The following is a 15,413-nucleotide window of genomic DNA, read 5'->3' as shown; positions in this document are numbered from 1 at the left end:
TTTTGTTGAGAAGGTAAACAAGATGTCACTTTATTCTGGCACTTTATTATTATACAAAAAAACCCCAACAACAACAACAACAGGGATGAAAGTAGCCCAAGTTTCAGCCATCTACTTTGTTTATCACTCCTGAGTGAGGGACATTTAAGCTAGGATGATGGCCGAGGTAGCCTCAAAATAACAAACTTGTCACACTCCATACATTCTCTGTGTACCATCAAATGCTATGATGAAGTAAGGCTTGACTTAAGCTGGCATCACAAAGGCACTTGCTTACCAGTGAATGTGTGGAATTAACAAATGTTTGCTAACATCCCTGCCAAGATGAAGATTGCTGTACCAGGAGTCTAAAACAAGTCGTTTAACAGTGCATTGTAGCTACGTGTATGAGCAGGTGAATTGAGTGTGAGATGCCGCTACCACAACTGCAAGAAAGGAGAAATGGTTTTGTTCGTCCTTTCAAGTGCATTACATTATTTTGTCTTTCATTCACGCAATCACGATCATTGTTTCTTGACTTTGAGGAAGCCAGCAGTACTTGAGAAATATTTCGCATTTTCTACTTTCTTCTCCACAGCCTGTGGGCTGACAATTTCTAGTCCCTGAAGAGGAGTGAAGGCCACACTGGATGCTGTTCCAGAAACAGCTCGGCGAACTGTGCTCTGACCACCCATCACCTGGGACTGCTGTAAACTCCGCTATAAAAATAAAAATTAATAAAATATTACAAATCGAGCGAGGAAAGTTAGAAAACACAATTGAGCCAACAAAATTTTTGGTAAACTATGGTTGAAGTCTTAATAAAGATTTGATTTCAATGAGGTCGCAACAAAATGGGAAACAGGTAGTAGGGACAGGCCCCGTCAGTTCGCACTGTACGGGAGGCATGTTGCAGGGGAGCAGGGATGGCACAGTGGTGAGAGCAATCGCCTCCCATCAATGTGGCCTGGGTTAGATTCCCGGAGTTGACACCATATCTGGGTTGAGTTTGTTGTTGGTTCTCGTCCCTGCTTCGAGGGTTTTTCTTTGGGTACTCCGGTTTTCCTCCCTCCACAGAAACCAACATTTTCAAATTCCAATTCAACCTGGAAACAGTGGACGAATAGCCACTCTGTGGATGTGCCACTGAAATTCCCATTTTATTTAACATTTATTTATTTATTTGTTTATTTATTTATTTATATTGCATGTGATGATTAATAATAAACAACACAATTATTTTTTATTAGTTCCTTTCTATTTTTTGCGAGGATAGTTTGTAAGAGCAGTGCTGCAGACAATGAGACACTGAAAATTTGGGTCACTCAGTTCTTCTTCATGATGCAGAATTTCAAAACCAGCCGAATTTCATGCAACATGTAGTGGGGCCAGAATAAATATTTTGTCCTTGCAACAGAAAATTTCAGAAAAATGGGGACATCACAGGAGTGTACCAATTCCTGCAGCAAGTCCCTTAGTGTGTCCTAACCTACAAAGCATCCAAGGCAATAACTTTACTTTTGAAAGCTCTCAAGAGGGAAATTACTTGTAATCAATACTACTAAAGACAGGATGCTTATTTGTGATTTGATAAAAGCCCAGGGTTATGTAAACCAAAATACTTGACAAAAAGTATGAACAATAGTAGGTGCCTTAAGGGACCATGCCCAACCATGTTTCACTGCGGGCGAGCACTCCATCGGCGCCATTTTCGGTGATACAGAAAGTACATGTAGGTGATTCCGGTTGAGTGTGCAACAATCTGACTGTGCAATTATAATTCTGACTTCTGGTATTTTTGAAAGTTTTTTGGGTAGTCCAACATTTATTATCTGGTGTTATCTGCAGTTACTCTTGTATTGAAAGTGTTGTGATACGCCCAAACACCAAGGGTAGGAAATCATCATATTGTTGACTGAATACATCAACCTTTAAGATGTGGGAGAATAGAAAAATCTCCTGTGGTTTTAAGAAACTCCAAAAGCTGCCATCCATTTTGAGCGAGTACAAAAGTATTCTACCATGTGCACTTGTTTTTAGACACTTTGACATGGAAATCTCCCTTGAAGGCCCCAGATGATAACAATACAACAAAAATCGCACATGGTTGGGCATGGTCTTTTAACAGTATGAACAGACAAAAGATTCAGAAAAACCTGAACATGTGAAGGGATTTACAGAATACACATCTTATTAATCAGGGTTAATTGAGAACTGTCAAAATTCTGATTTATTTTGGTACCTTAAGCCTAAAGACATGAATAAATGGAAAACAAATTTGATTAGAGAGCACTACACAATAGTCTTAATTTATTTCTTTAAAGTTTATCTGGTCATTCACAAACCTTGTTTTGAAAACCACTTATCAACCCCTGGATGTAAGCCCCCTATATATGTTGTGGTTTAATTTTTGTTTTTTGGTTTAAAACTTTTCAAACCAATTTAATTTTTTTTTCTTTGTGTAGTATATATTACCATAATCAGAGCCAAAGGGAAATAAAAATCAAACTGGTTTGAAAATTGTTGAACCACAACATTATTATACAACACCCAAAAACCCCTTACAAACTTACATGACTGCAAAAGCAGGATTTGACAGTACAGTACATGTACATGTATTGAAAGAACAGATCCATCCAAGACATGTAACATGTTGTTACAACCAGCCAAATTTAAACATACTGTAAACATAGGGACCCAGTCTGAGAAGGGGTTATACAGTGTATGTTATTACTGACCAAACTGCTCATAATAGAAATTTAGAATCACATTTATGGCAAATGGGAAACAAGATTTGCATTAATTTTTATCTTTTCTTGGAAAATGAGTACAGTATAATAATAAATTGTAGATGAGAACAGTGCAAAATAATTATGGCCTTTGATGCCATCACAAAACTACTCAATTTTACTGAGAAACTGAAAACAGCAATTGTATGATAAACATGGGTCATGTGGACACTTCCGCCATTTGCTGTAAACATCAATCTAAATCTCTCTCATGACTGGTTATCAGAACTTACTTGAAGACGTTTCGAGATGGAAATTTGAGTCTTCTTGTCAACAGCAGGTGTTCGTACGCGACCGGTGTTCTCCTTTCTGCCCATTGTACCCACAGAGAAACCCAAATCTGTCTGGTATACATCCTCACCAATCTGCCCAAACTCAAGCCTGTTTGCCTGCCTCCTCATCTCAGTCACCGCAAATTTCTCTTTCATTTTTCGCACCCTGCGGCCACCTCGCTTCTTACGAGGAGCATCATCTGGCCTTGGCAGAGCTTTAGCTTCTTTCAGCGGCGGAGGCTCCATCCACTTGTCAAATTTCCCTTCAATGTTCTCTCGCAGTTGCTGTCCCATGGAGGTGTCGGCACTCTCATGGAAGCTGTCAACCCTTGCTGCAAGTGAACACTTTGATGCAACTACTCTGGCAGCTTTCTTTCGCAGATCAGCAGGCATGTTCTTCAAAAGAAAATTAGTAAAAAAGGAATTAGAATATGTTTATGTACAGTATACTTAAAAAATTACAATCACAAAGGCATTATAATTGGCATGTCATGAACATGGAGAAAAGAAAACAAATCAGGGTCCTCAGAGGGAGTCACTAACACATGACCTTTTCGTAAGTCACACACTTTAAATCTGAGTGTCAGGGAGAGTTCTGGGAAGCTACACTGTGGGTCAGTTAACTAGGGTTCATAATATAAAATGTATTTGCAACGTCTCAAGATTTCATACTTCCAGGATCAGTAATGTCAAGAACATTCTGTAACAACAAAATTTGATGTCTGCTGTGGATAGCAAACTGGAAATTAAACGTTCTATTGTTCGCTCATTTTTGCTTCTTAGCAAGGTTTGCAAAACTTTTTCTTTTTGTCCACTGACTTGCCATTGCGGATGTGACAGCTTTTTGCTCATCCTTTGGTGTCTGATCAACTTGGCTTCACTGTAATAGAAGCTCTGGACTTGCATGTATGGACTACTACAAGATTGAGCTATTTATGACCAAAGGAAACAGCTGACAGTTTCATATAGGGGTGGGGTGGGAGGGGGGCTAAGAAACCAATGGCCAATGTTCCTAATACATGTACAGGTACATACTGTAATGTAATAACAGGGTTCTATTGAGGTACTAACAGAAATAATGTACTAAATTATTTCCGGTAATCAGTGATAACACTCAAAAAAAATATGGTTTGAATTTCTTTTTGTAATGATTGCAGCAAGACTGTTGCGAATAATTGTTCTTGCAGGTGGACAAACTATTAATTTTTTCCAGTTTAACACCACCTTTGCCCATACAAACCTGAACAAACTCGCTGAAATAAATGTGCCCAGTATGTGGCAAGATTGCCGCACTAGAAAATCCTGACAAGGTTTTCTTCTGGGATCCCAACAGCAACACATTGCAGGCAGGCATTTTAGATAAGCTTGTCAATCCCCCAGCTGATCCCATGAGCTTAGCAGCAGTTGACGCACCAACGATGAGCGACAGATTGGGTGCAATAAATGTCATTCTTGACTCAACATACTCGAATATCTTAAACTTGGCATCTAGTAAGTCACTAACAGTTTGACAAGCTTCCATTAGGCGTCCTACATCGTCCTCTTCAAGCTTTTCCCCCTGAGTCGTTGAAGCAGTCACGCTTACTACCATCTTTGTGGCTGGAGGTAGCACGTCCGTCAAATCCACCTTCGAAGCCTCCAGATCATTCCCTAAAAGTTCAACAGTGCGAATATAATCTAACGCATTAGGAACCAGTGATTCCAACTCCGGAAAGCGTTTCGCGTAAATATCTCGAACATATTTGTGAATGATGTTTACTTCATTGTCGATTTCCGCCGTGAGGTTGTTCGCTTCGACAATCAGCTGATACTCAGGATCGACTTCCACTGGTCCGAACACTTGATCACGAGGCTGGTTGCTGAATCGGTCAATCCCAGCGAGAACATCAGTTAACTGTCTACTGTCTTTTAGTTTAGCAACGCTTTTGACTGATTTAGAATCCGCGTCTAAACTGTCAGTTGTTTCCATCGCTTCTTCAATTCCATCTTCGTTGTCTCTAAAATCCACGTCACCTTCTTCGGCAGCCTCTTCTAAATCCGCCAAAAGTTCGTCTGCAAGAGACATTCTGCACTAGTTTCACTATCAGAAAACACGTCTAACTCTGTGGAATGAGAAATTAATGAGGAAAAGTGACGAAAATGACCCCTTTTTCACGACAGTTTCCCCTTGTCTGTACGAACAACACAGTCTCCCCAACGAATTCACTCATATCATGAATTGTCAAAATCGATTGAATTCATTGAAATCATGAATTTAACAAGGAACGTTCCCGTGGTGCTTAGCTTTCTCGCAAAGCTGAGTAGGAAACAAAATGGCGTCTTCAGGGCCAACAAAAAGATCAAAGAAGGATGCCAAATCAGTGCTTGAAGAAGCCATCGAGGAATGCGATAAACTGCTGAAGACATCGAAAAAACAAAGGAAAAAGACAAGGTATCGCATTTCTCGGAATCCTCTTACCGGGAAACGCAATACAAAACATCCTTATAAGCCAAGATTTCGAAACCAGCCGCCGAGTACAAGCGGCTCGGGTCATGAGCCCGATGGTAAGCGAATGCCATGCTTTTTAGAAGATTTCTGGGTTTTTTTTTTAATAAAGATAAATGATTCTTTATAATACAGTAAGTGTTGTCAAGTTATCTTACGCTTGAGCTGCAATAAAATTCTCCTCGTTTCGTCTTGCCGTAGGTCAGAATTCAGATACCTCCGATGTCGATTCTTACGATGCAAGTCATGATCTCCCAGGCATTGAGCAGGGTATGCCACCATCAAGTGAAGATGGTACGTTACTGTCAATTGCCCATGTACTGTGATTGCGTATTGTTGGCGCTTGAAGATTGCTTATTCCCCAACCCCAAGTGTGGGCAGACATACAATTACAAATGCCCTAATGCCCGGCAAATGTGCAAGGGTTTAGGAGATGGAAACATAGTTAATTTATAGTCTTTTTTACGTTTAGTTTTTAGCACAATCGACCCCACAAGCTTTTTATCTTTAATATTCATCATTTAAAAAAAAAAAAGAGGTTATCTATCCATCCATCCCTCCATCTATCTAAACATTATTAATAAATTTTAAATGAAAGGTGTACATTGTACATTAGATATGAGATTGTCCCAATGCTTTTTATTTTATTAATTCATTATTATTATTGCTATTATTATTATTATTATTATTATTATTATTATTATTATTATTATTATTATTTAAATTATGAAAAAGTCTGTTTAATTGTTCCACAGATAATCTTGAAAATGCCTTGAGCAGGTGTGAGGATATTCTCACCTCTCTAAAAATACCATCACCCAAAAACTGGGAGACACGTATGACAAATTTGTCATCCAACTGGGACAGCGCACGAAAGCTGTTAATGGAGGCAGTCCTCAGTTGTGAAAGCCTTCCCTCACCTGAACAGTGTCAGGCATGTTTGTCGGGAAATGTCCTTATCAGATGCCATGACTGCCCCAAGAAGTTCTTTTGTCCCTCTTGTGACAACGAAATACATGCGTTATTGCCTTTTCACAACCGAGATGGGTATGTCAATGGTTTCTTTGAAGCTATCCCACCAACTGTGACTGTAGATGAAAATGGATACAAGAAAAATATAGGTAAGCAGCTCCTAACACCACTAGCAACCACCCAAATACAAAAAGCATCCATGGGAAAATGTAAAGATTGAGGTGGTCCCTTATTAGAGATCAGATCACAGGTGGTATAATATTATTATTCAGTCATTCACCTGTGGTACAGTACGTGGTTTTTCCAGCAGCGTACACACAAATGTACCCAGTTGAGTGACCCAAACATTGATGCAGTACCATTTTAGTAGCAATGCTCTGTCACAACTTGCCAGTATGATCACCAAACCAAACACAGTTTCCCTTATTATTTACCTACACTGTAGGGTATGAGCAACTGTCATGAGCAACTGTCATGAGCCTCTTTCAAATTATCCAAGTTGTGCCAGTCATAAGTTAGTATTGCCTGTCAATTTGTGGCTTATGGGAGGTTAATAGCAAAAAACAATTTCAAACCTCTTGTCCAAAAAGTAGATACGGTTGCTTACGGTGCTGGTCGCTTTAAAGAGAGACTCTAACAACATTGATGTTCTCTCTGGTTTTAATGGGTTTTTTTTATTTTTCTTTGGTAAATTGAATTTACATGGAGCCATTGAAATTTGTATTCATTGATTGGTCACTGTTGTTGTTATTCATCCATTCTAAGCAAACTTTGATGTTATACAAAATGCTTTTTATGCTGAAGACTAATGTTTCTATTATTTCATTCTTTTTTAAAGTGAAGCAATTTCCAGACATTGTGTTGCCAGCTTGTTGCCCAGCCTGTAAAGAACCTGGTGTTTTATGCCAACTTCCAGCTTCTGGAACAATAATTGTTGTAAATGAGAAAGGTACAAGAACAACCATCAGTCTCTCGTGTGTTTAATCCCTTTTTCTTTGTTTAAGTTAAACAGTACATTGAAAATTTTGTTTCATTTTCTTCAAGTTATGTTTATGTAAATTTAATTCATTTTATTTACATTCTGTATCCTATTAAGTTTTAAAACTTTTGAAAATACTCTATTTTTTGATACCATGATGTTAGTGTTAGTTGGCTTTTGAATAACCACACCCTGTACATGTATTTATGTTGGTTTTAATGCTACTACATGTACAAGTTTACTGGGAATACAGGGTCAGCAGCAGTTGTATTTGTTGTATGCTGCAGAAGTGTTTTTTTGTCTTATGCACTGTTATCTTTATCACCTGTCATTGTTCTTGATTTTTAGGACGATTTGATTTAAACAAGTTTACTGTTCAGTGCAGTGCATGCAAAACATGCAATCCATCATGGTCTCTGCGTGATGTGGTACATGCAGGATACTGGCCAGGGAGTCCCACAGATACAAGTTATGTCTTTGACCAGCAGTTATTTTATCTGTGGGATTCCTTGCAAAAGAGAATGCCAGGGACCTCTGAAACCTCCTTTGTAAGAGCTCTTGAAGATGTTTCAGTTCTGAAGGGAAGAGTAAGTTTTAAACATGTAAAGATAAATTTAATACTGTTTTGTAATGTCACATTGAAGTTTAATAAAGAGATTGATATTAAGTCTTAAGGATAATGTGCAAAAGAGTACTGTTATAATACCCCACACCAAGGCAGGTTTAAAAAAGTAATGGGAAGGCTATCCCTTTAAACACCTTATTTGATTGTCAATCCACATTTCCAAAATCATAAAAAGGAATCAACCAATACTGAATTTACAATAATTGATTATTACTTAAATTTTACCAAAACTCTGTTTTTATGTTCAATTGTATTGTTCTTATTCTGATTTAAATTTGCATAGTATTCGGTTGCAGTGAGTACAAAGTTAATGTTTGTTGATTCTTTTGTTTGTTGTACTGCACCATGTTGTTAAAACAATATGTCCCATTGTGTTCACAGGCACCAACTATTAACTATTCGACTTTTAGTCGTGCCTTTAAAGAGTGGAAGTTCTGCCAGCATGAGTTAGACTGTCTTCAAGGACTGAACTGGATGCATTGTCCTTCTTGCTCCATTTTTCAGCATTCTTGTCACGTGGATGGCAATATGAAACTTTATCGTTTTAAGTCATCAGGAAGGTCAGTATAAAGATTTATTTCACAGGATGTAGTGGAAGTGGACACCTGCATGCATAGAAATGTTTACTTTTAGTCTGAGTCTATGGTTTCTTCTAAACATCACATTTTGCCTTAAATTTCTTGAGATGCTTTTTATGTTGTAGCGTTAATTGAATGTGAATACACTTTCAACAATAATCGTTGTTGGCTGTGCATATTATAATTTTGTCTTACATTGTAGCAAAGATTTGATACATGTTCTTTTTCAACAATTCTCTGTTCACAGTCAGCGAAGGCCATCCTACTATGGAGATCTCTTCATTGCCAATAAGGACAATGTTGACAGTCACTTGAAGACGGTCTATGCAAAACAGTCCAAATCTAAGGTTTATTGGGAACACTTAGTGTCTATCCCATTATTACATATACCTAGTTGTTTACCCAGGAAATGTTTCTATTGTACAGTACAACGTTGGAGTAGCTTGTTTTTCAGGTTTTACTTATCATACATGTATATACACTTTCTAGCATATTTTGAAGTTTTGGAATTTTTTTAAGAATACATCCCCTTTTTTGCTTTGAAATCACTCGCTTGTATGTTTAATTGAGAGGATGTCCATATTCACAAACTCAGACACTTTTTCATATTTTGCTATGAAGGTTCTTTTTAAAACGAATTTAAGTTTCAGCAACAAATAAATGACCTTAGGCAATGTGACAACTGATACCTGTGTTCTGAGAATGTCTTCTGAAGCTTACTCAAATTGCATGTTGCCTTCAACAAGGTTTCTTTTGTTTTTGTAGGATAGTGATAATAGATGTGGGGATTCACACTGGAGGGCTGCAAACAACAAAGGAAGAAAGTCAGCCAAACTTGATGAGACTGGACTTGAAATAGCAGGTCAAAATATACTTTAAACAAAATATTACACCCATGCTTTAAAGTTTATCACATACTGTAGTTGTTTTTGGTAGATAGACTCCCTCTGAGTGAAAACTCTTGTTATAGGTTGCAGGCATGGTCTGGCTCAGTGGGCTGTGAATATGTTCCAGGGGGAGTTGTTTGGTTATGCAAACTATATACATCTAAAAAAAATGATACCTGCTGGTGTCAATTTTTTTTGGGAGGATATAGTTTGTAAATATTGGAAATGGGCAAGAAAGACTGGTGGTCTAGATGGAAGCAACATGAAACCTGCCTTGTCAGTAATGCATGCTAAGGCGCACAACTGGACTTGTCAGGTAATAATCAGTACTTGTAATCTCACAAAGTCTTCAACAGTACTTGAACATGAACTACAAGTTACATGTACATTCTTGGCGGCTTTTACCTGGAGAAATTGCTATGAATTGCAATGAAGTTTCTAATATACAGGTCATATGGGGAGGCCGTTGGCAGGAGGGAAGTGCCTGTTCCACAGGTGAGGAAGTGGAGCAAATCAACTCCCACATGTCACGGTGCGGCAACACAACAAAGTACATGCTTCCTGAGAGTAAGTGGTAATCTTAAACGATAATGCACTCATGAAGACCCCTCCTTTTTTGTTTGTAATTATGATGGCCATTTTCATTGGAATAATATGTTGTAACAATATTATTATTATTGACAATTCATGTATAACCTTGTTTTAATTTAATGTACTTACTTTGAATATGTTGAATGTTTATACAAACTGTTTTTCAAAATTTTCCAGACAGAGAAGAGCTCATTACTGAGCATGCCCTCCGATGGAACAGGAGGAAAATTATAAGCATGGTACAGAGTCTTACTCAACGATGCACTCGTGTAAGCTTTTTAATTTTTGATTATTTGTGGAAAGTCAGCTCATTCCTTCAGGGTTAACACTGCATAAAATTTCAATAATTTCCATTATAAAATCATAAGATTCCATGTCTGTTGAGTGAGGTCTTCCTTAGAGGCACTTCATGGCCGTTGTCCTTTTAAGTTGTAAATCTCTTGTAGAAAGCGCAATTTAATTATTTTGTGTTAAGTTTTTAAAACGCTACTGTTTGTTTTTTTTGTGTTAGCAAAGTATTTATCAAGTCAATTCTTGTCTTTCTTCCATTGCTTTAATAGGCCGTTAAGATGGAAAATGCATCTCAAAAAGAGTTCAATGATGCTCTTGAAACATACCATGTTTCCTTACATCAGTTCAAACCAGAGGAATGGAAGAAAGTTGTGATTGACCATGCCAAAGGTAACTACTTTCTAAAGTCACAAATCAAATGTAAAAGGAAATCCTTGGGATACTACCCGTCGTTCTGTATTACGGTAACTGTACACTGTATAAGGACTCAACCTTATTTGATTTTTTTTGTTTACAGGTGGGAATGGTGGGAATAACTCCTTCTAGTGAACCATTTTCAATTACACAACTTAATGGAATACTTAATGGAGTATGTACATATCTATTTCTCTTTACTTAGAAGTGGAGGCCTTGCAGGCAACCTCTGGTGTTCGACTCCAAGATGAAATTGAACTCTTGGTTTCCAATATAGAGCTCACCACTCGTGCAATGAACAGATTGTCAGGTATTCATTACTTTGCAACTCTTTCATCTACAAATTTCAGTAAACTTACTTCACCGGAACCATTATTGTCTTTTGTGTTTCTTGGGGTAAAACCTGTTACTAACATTATTAATTCATTTTGTTTCGTCCTTTGCGTTGAAACTCCTTCTGCTTTGCAATATCTTGCATTATGTCATTATCTTGTATTTATTCCGGATTATTTGAAGTAGTGTTTAGCAATGGAAAGTAGCTACCTCCTTTATCTATGTTATTGTGTTTTACCCTTTTTACTTTGTTAAATCTGATGCAGATTCATGTAAGCAGCGAACGCGACTTCGCAGTAAGATCACTGCGGACAAGAGTAAATTGGCTTCTCGTCTTCAACAGTACAATGCAGAAAGGAACTGTAGTGATCAAGAATCCAATTGCATCTTGTCTGAAGTCATGAAAGGAAACTTCCCTTGGGGAAATAATGCAGGTTAGCTGTTTGTACATTGTTTTCTCACAAAGGGTTAATGCTCGAAACGTCAGCACTCTCATATCTCTTTACAGTGGCCAATGTAGCTGTAGTTATCAACTGTTGCTGATCAACCAAAATTTTTCTAGGCATTTTTTTTATTGTTATGTCATTTAAGGGGTACAGCTTATTATGGGGATTTTGTTTTTTGTTCTAACCGCTTTGAAGTTTTTCTTCGATAAAGTTGTTTGTTATATAAACATGTCCCAGCTATGTGTCCTTGTATGCCGGCAAAAGTCATGTACAACGGTTGTGACCAAAGCACTTTCCCTCCGAGTCGGTCCATTTTATTACTTTACTAACTTGATAGCTGTCCACGGCTGCGTGTTGCTCAGACTCTGCTTTTCACAGTCTTACACTGTATTTTAGTAATTGTTCATTTTGTTAATTTCATTTAGTCTGGGCATACTTGCTACGCCGTGCTGATGAGGCCCAACAAGGCCGAAACAGCTTTTAAAAATTGCTCTTCAATTACTCCTAACAGTTTATAGAATTTTCGTTTATGGAGAATTGACTTTGAGCACAGCTAGTCACACAAGAGTAGCCATGACTCTGTCCTGATATTGGGGCAGCAGCATTGGCGCAGTGGTGGGAGCGCTCGCCTCACCTCCAATGTTTTCCCAGCCCCGGTATAGTTCGTAAACTCAGCATTGACGTTTGTTTATCGCTTACGTAAGCTCCCTGGTGTGTTAAACATACCTTATTTTACGTTAACTGCTTTGTTGTTCTTGTTTTTCTTTGTTTTATTTTCTTTTTTTATATACATTGCTGTAGAAACACCTATTCGGATCAAGAGAATCATCGTAGAGAAGCACGAGATCATGAAGAGATGGAAAGAGGAAATTTCTCTAGTGAAAAAGGAGATGGCGAACTTCATTTTCTTTTATGTGGACCTCACAATACCACAGCTCTCTAGGACTGCACAGGAGTTGCAGGGCAAACTTGATAGTTAGTTGCTTAAAATAGATCTCTTTTTTTAGGCATTCAACGGTAAATGTTTTCTTTTCTTTTCTTTTATTTTACCCACTTTTGAACCTTATTAATCTTTTCTTATTTTTTTCAAGATCTCGCTTGTCCTTCGAATGGCGATGTGCCCCCAGAAACAGCCAATGATGAGACAATTGTGGAGTCTGAGGATGTACGGCTTATAAATACTTATAATGTTGTAATAGACAAAGAAGTGTTTGACATTTTTTTAATTGTCTCTGGTCTTCATTGCTTGTATTGTGCGTTGCAACTATGCATTGAAAGCCACAGAATCTTCAGTACTTGAGACGAGTTTGGCAATGTTACAATGCCCGTTGGCGGCAAACAAAAGGAGAGTGGCGCATTTGAAAGCTAAAAAGATTATTAACATCGCTAAAAAAATTATATCAAACATAACGCAAACAACTTTGTAGATGAAATTTCGGGGGGAATAAGGAAGACTTTCCGGCAATTCCTGTAACAAAATAGAAGCATATTTTTGTTTAGGTTTCAACGGTATAGAGTTGACGTCACGGCGGCCATGTTGGTGTCCCAAAACAAAGAAACGGCAGCCATGTTGGTGTCCCAAACCAAACCTCTGGGAATTGAACTCTATTTTTATGCAAATACTATCTTTTGTTTCAGTAAACTAATATGGCTGGTAGTCACGTGAATGAAAACACTCCATACTGGAGTTTCCTCCTTTGTTGCGGCTTTGTTGATCTTGTTGATGCTGTTTCCTTTGGTGTGTTTGAAAGATGTTTTTTTTCCCTAATGCGTCTAGGTAATGTCGGGCAGATATGAAACGCAAACCGAGACTGACGAAACAGTTATCAAAGGAAAGTTGGCCTGCGTTAAAAAAGGGATTGCCTTCTGCAAAAGGCAACTGATGAATGCAGTGGAGAAATTCAAAACCGCTTTATCGGGAAGTTCCCATGAAGAATGTTTAAACATTGGGGACGTTATGGGAGGTGATGAGGATGATGCTGTTTCGGATGAGGATGCTGACGATGATGAAGATGGCGATGATGAAAATGAAGAGGAAATTGCTGCAGTTCCCGATACCGAGGCCACCAACAGTAACTCACCAAATGCCAATAACATATCAATCGTTGGAGAGAACATTTCTCAAACTGACTTGTTCTTATGGAAATTTCCCTTAGAAGTAAGCCAGTCAACACTAGATGGCCGTAATGGAAGCTCAGCGTGCAGTGTGATTGCAGTCATTATGGCACATGGCATATGGCATCAGCGTCTTCAACTGCAAGCAACACCTTTGTTGTCTCCTCTTTGGGTTATGCTTCTCTGTGCCGCCATCAGAGTTGGAAATAGGCTTTACGACCGCTGTCGCCATAGCCTACCACAGCGCTATTTGTCTGCATCTGAGGCTGCAACCATCGCAGAACAATGCTTTAGTATGTCTGTTGACGTCCCTCTCCCAGTTCGAGCTTTCGATGAACATGCCCCCTCGACGTTGCTATTCCAGTTGAAAGAGCTGTGTACGGGTGATCGAGGTGATGGAGCATTGCTGATAGCAAACGAGAAGACAGTTCTCTTTGTGCCAGTGGGTAATTCATCCATTGTCTTAGTGGATACCCATCGCCACGACACCAATGGTGCAATACTGTTATTGGGACAGCAGAACAATTTAGACCAGTTTATCCATGTTTGTCAAAGTGTTCTTGATTTATCGGATGACACGTACGGCAACTTATCTTTTATTACATTTTAAGAATCTGTCTGGAAATATAGTAGATCCCGATCGTTATCTGGCATCCCAGCTAAAATATCAGTCGCTTACGTTAAATTGTGAAGGAGATTCTGTCACTCACAATGTTCACCTTTGGCATGTTTCTTTATTTCCAATTTCATTGTTTCAAATTATGCCATATAAACTTTATTTAAAATACGGAGAATCATCAGTTTAGCTAAAAATATGTACATATGTAAAAATACTCTACAACTGTTTTAAAAGATTGTTGTATGGGAATCCTATTGAAAGAAATGTGATGGTATATTTCCAGCCTGGTGAATGAATGAGAATGATGATTATTCCAGAAAGTGACGCAGGGAATCCTATTGTTGTTTCGTCTAAAATACCCAACAGAGCTGGCCTTCTTGAATTCCTAGGACAGATTATTCCATTAACATGCCCCGCTAAAACAAAAACTTCGTTTCAGATAATTAGTATGCAGCTTAAGTTTGCCCTGTACATTTCTTAAATTATATTTCGCGTGGCGTTGAGTAAGAAGTCGATGTAAGTTTTTGGGCAGCAAGCTTATGCATTGTCTTGTACATAACAAGAGCTTTTTGTCTTGGCGACGAACTTTCTCCCACTTGGTAATTTCTGCCCACTCAAACCGCCCCAGGCAGGACTGCAATAATCATGATGAGGTAAAATTAATGCGGGGTGCACTTTGTTGTACAGTCCCTTGCCATACAAGTTTTATTTTTTATTTACTTTACTTTATTTTATTTTCGTACTGTGATTTAACTATTACTTTCTATTATGAGGTCGATATTTCCATCGCGTGATAGCTGATGAAGGCGCAGCCCGAATCATCTATCGCGCATAGAAATCGAGGGCGAATAATCTAATTGTTTTTGTATAAATCTACTAGCCGGTCAAAACTAAGCAAGTAAATTATCTATTTCCTCATCGCAGACACTTCGAAGACGCGACGAAGCGGCCGCCATTTTGTTGATCGCTACTCCCTATCTATCACAGAATAGAGAGCGAGTAGCGTAGCCAATCGGAGAACGGCATTCGTGATAGAAC

At 38.4% G+C, this 15,413-nt stretch overlaps 2 protein-coding genes across 3 annotated transcripts; one reads left to right on the top strand and one right to left on the bottom strand.

The window, feature by feature from the left end:
- Positions 1–10: 10 nt before the first annotated feature.
- Positions 11–5,214, bottom strand: LOC146455203 (U4/U6 small nuclear ribonucleoprotein Prp31-like). The gene is made up of 3 exons (XM_085094519.1): positions 4,281–5,214; positions 3,002–3,436; positions 11–698 (listed from the first exon to the last, which is right to left on the bottom strand). Exons 1-3 carry the CDS (start codon positions 5,103–5,105, stop codon positions 504–506), a joined length of 1,455 nt encoding a protein of 484 aa, XP_084950645.1. The 5' UTR covers positions 5,106–5,214; the 3' UTR covers positions 11–503.
- A 63-nt stretch (positions 5,215–5,277) lies between these two features.
- On the top strand, positions 5,278–15,393 carry LOC146455202 (uncharacterized). 2 transcript variants are annotated; one of them, XM_085094520.1, is made up of 17 exons: positions 5,278–5,584; positions 5,727–5,819; positions 6,281–6,646; positions 7,336–7,446; positions 7,825–8,063; positions 8,483–8,661; positions 8,927–9,026; positions 9,445–9,541; positions 9,650–9,882; positions 10,016–10,133; positions 10,335–10,426; positions 10,718–10,838; positions 11,068–11,172; positions 11,462–11,629; positions 12,443–12,616; positions 12,733–12,806; positions 13,419–15,393. In XM_085094520.1, the coding sequence occupies exons 1-17, from the start codon at positions 5,353–5,355 to the stop codon at positions 14,364–14,366; spliced, it is 3,450 nt and encodes a 1,149-aa protein (XP_084950646.1). In that variant the 5' UTR covers positions 5,278–5,352; the 3' UTR covers positions 14,367–15,393. The 2 variants fall into 2 exon arrangements, with proteins under 2 accessions (XP_084950646.1, XP_084950647.1); XM_085094521.1 differs by having other exon boundaries at positions 5,343–5,471.
- The last annotated feature ends 20 nt before the right edge of the window (positions 15,394–15,413 follow it).

The sequence above is a fragment of the Pavona decussata genome, unplaced genomic scaffold (genome assembly GCF_977016875.1).
Source record: "Pavona decussata unplaced genomic scaffold, jaPavDecu1.1 SCAFFOLD_281, whole genome shotgun sequence".
Classification (NCBI taxonomy): Eukaryota; Metazoa; Cnidaria; class Anthozoa; order Scleractinia; family Agariciidae; genus Pavona; species Pavona decussata.
Note: the sequence above shows the minus strand (reverse complement) of the source record. Positions and strands in the feature narration are given on the sequence as shown.

Coding starts and splice junctions, on each gene's coding strand:
- LOC146455203 (XM_085094519.1), bottom strand. CDS start 5,105: ATGTCTCTTGCAGACGAACTTTTGGCGGATTTAGAAGAGGCTGCCGAA. Junction 3,437..4,280: donor ATTTCAGCGAGTTTGTTCAG/GTTTGTATGGGC, acceptor TTTCTTTTGAAG/AACATGCCTGCTGATCTGCG. Junction 699..3,001: donor CCATCTCGAAACGTCTTCAA/GTAAGTTCTGAT, acceptor TTATTTTTATAG/CGGAGTTTACAGCAGTCCCA.
- LOC146455202 (XM_085094520.1), top strand. CDS start 5,353: ATGGCGTCTTCAGGGCCAACAAAAAGATCAAAGAAGGATGCCAAATCA. Junction 5,820..6,280: donor GCCACCATCAAGTGAAGATG/GTACGTTACTGT, acceptor ATTGTTCCACAG/ATAATCTTGAAAATGCCTTG. Junction 12,617..12,732: donor GTTGCAGGGCAAACTTGATA/GTTAGTTGCTTA, acceptor ATTTTTTTCAAG/ATCTCGCTTGTCCTTCGAAT.